This window comes from Chrysochloris asiatica, unplaced genomic scaffold (assembly GCF_000296735.1).
Source record: "Chrysochloris asiatica unplaced genomic scaffold, ChrAsi1.0 scaffold00140, whole genome shotgun sequence".
Taxonomy (NCBI): Eukaryota; Metazoa; Chordata; class Mammalia; order Afrosoricida; family Chrysochloridae; genus Chrysochloris; species Chrysochloris asiatica.
In genome coordinates, this window is record NW_006408658.1 from 4,149,981 (window position 1) to 4,152,797 (window position 2,817).

The 2,817-nt window shown below is 39.9% G+C and overlaps 1 protein-coding gene across 1 annotated transcript; it reads right to left on the reverse strand.

Annotated features, from left to right (window-relative positions):
- Nucleotides 1-1,562: 1,562 nt before the first annotated feature.
- On the reverse strand, nt 1,563-2,519 carry LOC102818053 (olfactory receptor 51Q1-like). The gene has a single exon (XM_006870220.1). It carries the CDS (start codon nt 2,508-2,510, stop codon nt 1,563-1,565), a length of 948 nt encoding a protein of 315 aa, XP_006870282.1. The 5' UTR covers nt 2,511-2,519.
- Nucleotides 2,520-2,817: the final 298 nt, after the last annotated feature.

The window sequence follows — 2,817 nt, forward strand, 5'->3', positions numbered from 1 at the left end:
ATAGCGACCCTGTACAGGGTTTCCGAGGGTGTAAATCTTTATGGGAATAGAAAGCCTCATCTTTCTCCCGCGGAGCGGCTGGTAGTTTCAAACCGCTGACCTTAAGGTTCGCAGCCCGATTCGTAACCACTATGCTACCAGAGCTCCTTTAAAATAGGTCATGGAAATAAAATTATGCACATTTTACATATGAAGAAACCACACTCTCAAAAGTAAAACAACTTTCTCAGATCATTTATTAACAACTCATGATAGCAATTTAAATGTGGCCAATAAAACAGCACAAGTTGACCAAGCTTAAAAAACAAGTCTAACTTAAACTATTCACATTGTTTCTATACATCAAACCCTTAACATTTGAGCTGTCTTGATGCTTATCTTCCAGAGGTGTCTGTCTGGTAGCTTCTATCAAATCTATTATCTTCTATCAGGAGAAATTTCCACCTCTCTGAATCCCTGATTCCATCACTGAGTGAAAATGAAGTCTGCCTTAAACATTAGTCGAACACCTTTTCAGATCCACAGGCTACTTGCACTTTGGTTTTGATGTTTATTATTCATTTTATATTTTCATATAGCACCAATATTAAAGACTTTCTGCCTTTAATTTGGCCTTCTAGTCTGTCAAGGTTCTCTTTCATTATTTGATAGATCATTTTATTAAAAATCACCTGCATTTAGTTAGGAGTCAATTTTGCCTTTAGCAGTTAAATTAAACTTATCTATGTCCTCCTGGTGTAGCTTTGTAGGATCAGCACTGGACTGTGAACCGTAAGGTTGGCAGTTCAAATCCACCAGAGGCTCTTTGAAACCCTATATAGGGTCACTATGAGTTGGAACTGACTTGATGGCATTTAACAACAACAACACTAAACTTATTTCAGATTTAATAACCACTTTAATTAATTTGCTAGATTTTGCATTTATAACACAAAAACTTTATTTCATTATATATTTAATAAAAAACACCACCATGAAATAAACATGAAATAGATGCTGTTGTTAGATTCCATGGAGTCAGATCTGATTCATAGTGACAACATAGGTACAACAGAACACTGTCTGGTTCTGTGCCATACTCTGACCCATTCCTAGGATTGAGACCACTGTTGCAACCACTCTGTCAAAACAGATGAGATTTTGAATTTTATTTTTAAGTGTTTTTATCCCCAAAGTCATATGGTTAGTTAAGAGCAGTGTTGGATTTAAAACAAAACAAACCAAAAACCTACCTCTTCAAGACTTGTATTTCTTGATCTGTACTGAGAACTTCTTAAATAGTCTCTATTCTTGGTAAAGTAAAAGGGCAATAAAAACAGGGGAAACCCTTAATGAAATGGATTGACATATAGCAAGAACAATGAACTCAATCATACCAGCAATCACAATGACGTGGCAAGAATTTTTTTCTGTTATATATACAGTTGTCATGGGTCATAGACTTGATGGAAATTGCCAACATTTCTTCTTCTGTCTATTCTATGTACAGATTTGATGAGATCTCTGCTTTTGACTCCTTGTAACTTAAACAAATGTACTGCTATAAACCAAAATAATAATTTTTAGTGAACCTTCCTCTGAAAAAGGAGGTGAAAGATTCCCTGGCGGATCTGTTTGGTCTTTACACTGTAAATGATGGGGTTCATCACAGGGGGTGCCAGCAGGTAGATATTAGCCAGGACCACATGGACCAGTGGAGAAGCATGCTTGGCAAAGCGATGAGTCATAGATACACTAATCATGGGGATATAGAGGACCAGAACAGCCAGGAAGTGGGAGAGACAGTTATTGAGGGCCCGGAGCCGCTCAGCCCAGGTGGCTGTGCCCAGGACACTCCTCAGGATGGTTGCATAGGACAGCACAATGAGCACTGGGTCAATTGCAATGATAAGCAACACCACCACAAGTGCAAACCAGCTGTTGACCGTGATGTCAGCACAGACCAGGTGAATCATGTCCTGGTGGAGGCAGTAGGAGTGAGAGAGCTGGTGGGAGTGGCAGAAGGGCAGGCGCTTGAGCAGGAAAAGGGAGGGAAGAACAGCTAGAACACAGCGGCCAATGATGGCTACTCCAATCTTGCCAATGACTTCATTGGTGAGGATGGAGGCATAATGGAGGGGGCGACAGATGGCCACATAGCGGTCAAAGGACATGGCCAGCAGGACAGAGGATTCCATTAAGGAGAACCCATGAATGAAGAAGAACTGGACAAAACAGCCTTCAAAGCTGATCTTATTAATGTTGAACCAGAGGAGCTGCATGACTGTGGGCAGGGTGGTGAGGGTGAGACCCAGGTCAGTCAGAGCCAGCATGGAGAGAAACAAGTACATGGGCTGATGAAGAGATGACTCTTTATGGATGACGGTGAGGATGGTGATGTTACCTGTGATGGAGATGGTGTAGAAGAAGCCAAAGGGGATGGAGATCCAGATATGGATGTTCTCAAATCCAGGGATGCCCGTGAGGATGAAGAAGAAAGGATCTTGGGTTGTGTTGTTCACCTTGGACATGACAGATGGATGAAGATACAAAAATTCTGTTTTCCACAGTAAGAATCTCATCAGGATGCTGGTGTCGTATAGTCATTATCTAATTATCTCTTCAAAACTCAAAGATATATCTGGGACTATTTCTTCTAATGTTGCTGAGTTATATAATTAACTAGAACACCAACAACTGCCATAAATATCTATTCTAAATGAGCTTATTTTGTTCTTGAATCTTCCAAGATTCTACTTTTCACTACACTTTAATTTATGCTTCCTAAAAACCTCTTGTATTACATATTCACCTACTTTTGTACATATGTTTCTATGT

Bases quoted from the DNA above. Each gene is read 5' to 3' on its own strand.
- LOC102818053 (XM_006870220.1), bottom strand. From the start codon at position 2,510: ATGTCCAAGGTGAACAACACAACCCAAGATCCTTTCTTCTTCATCCTC.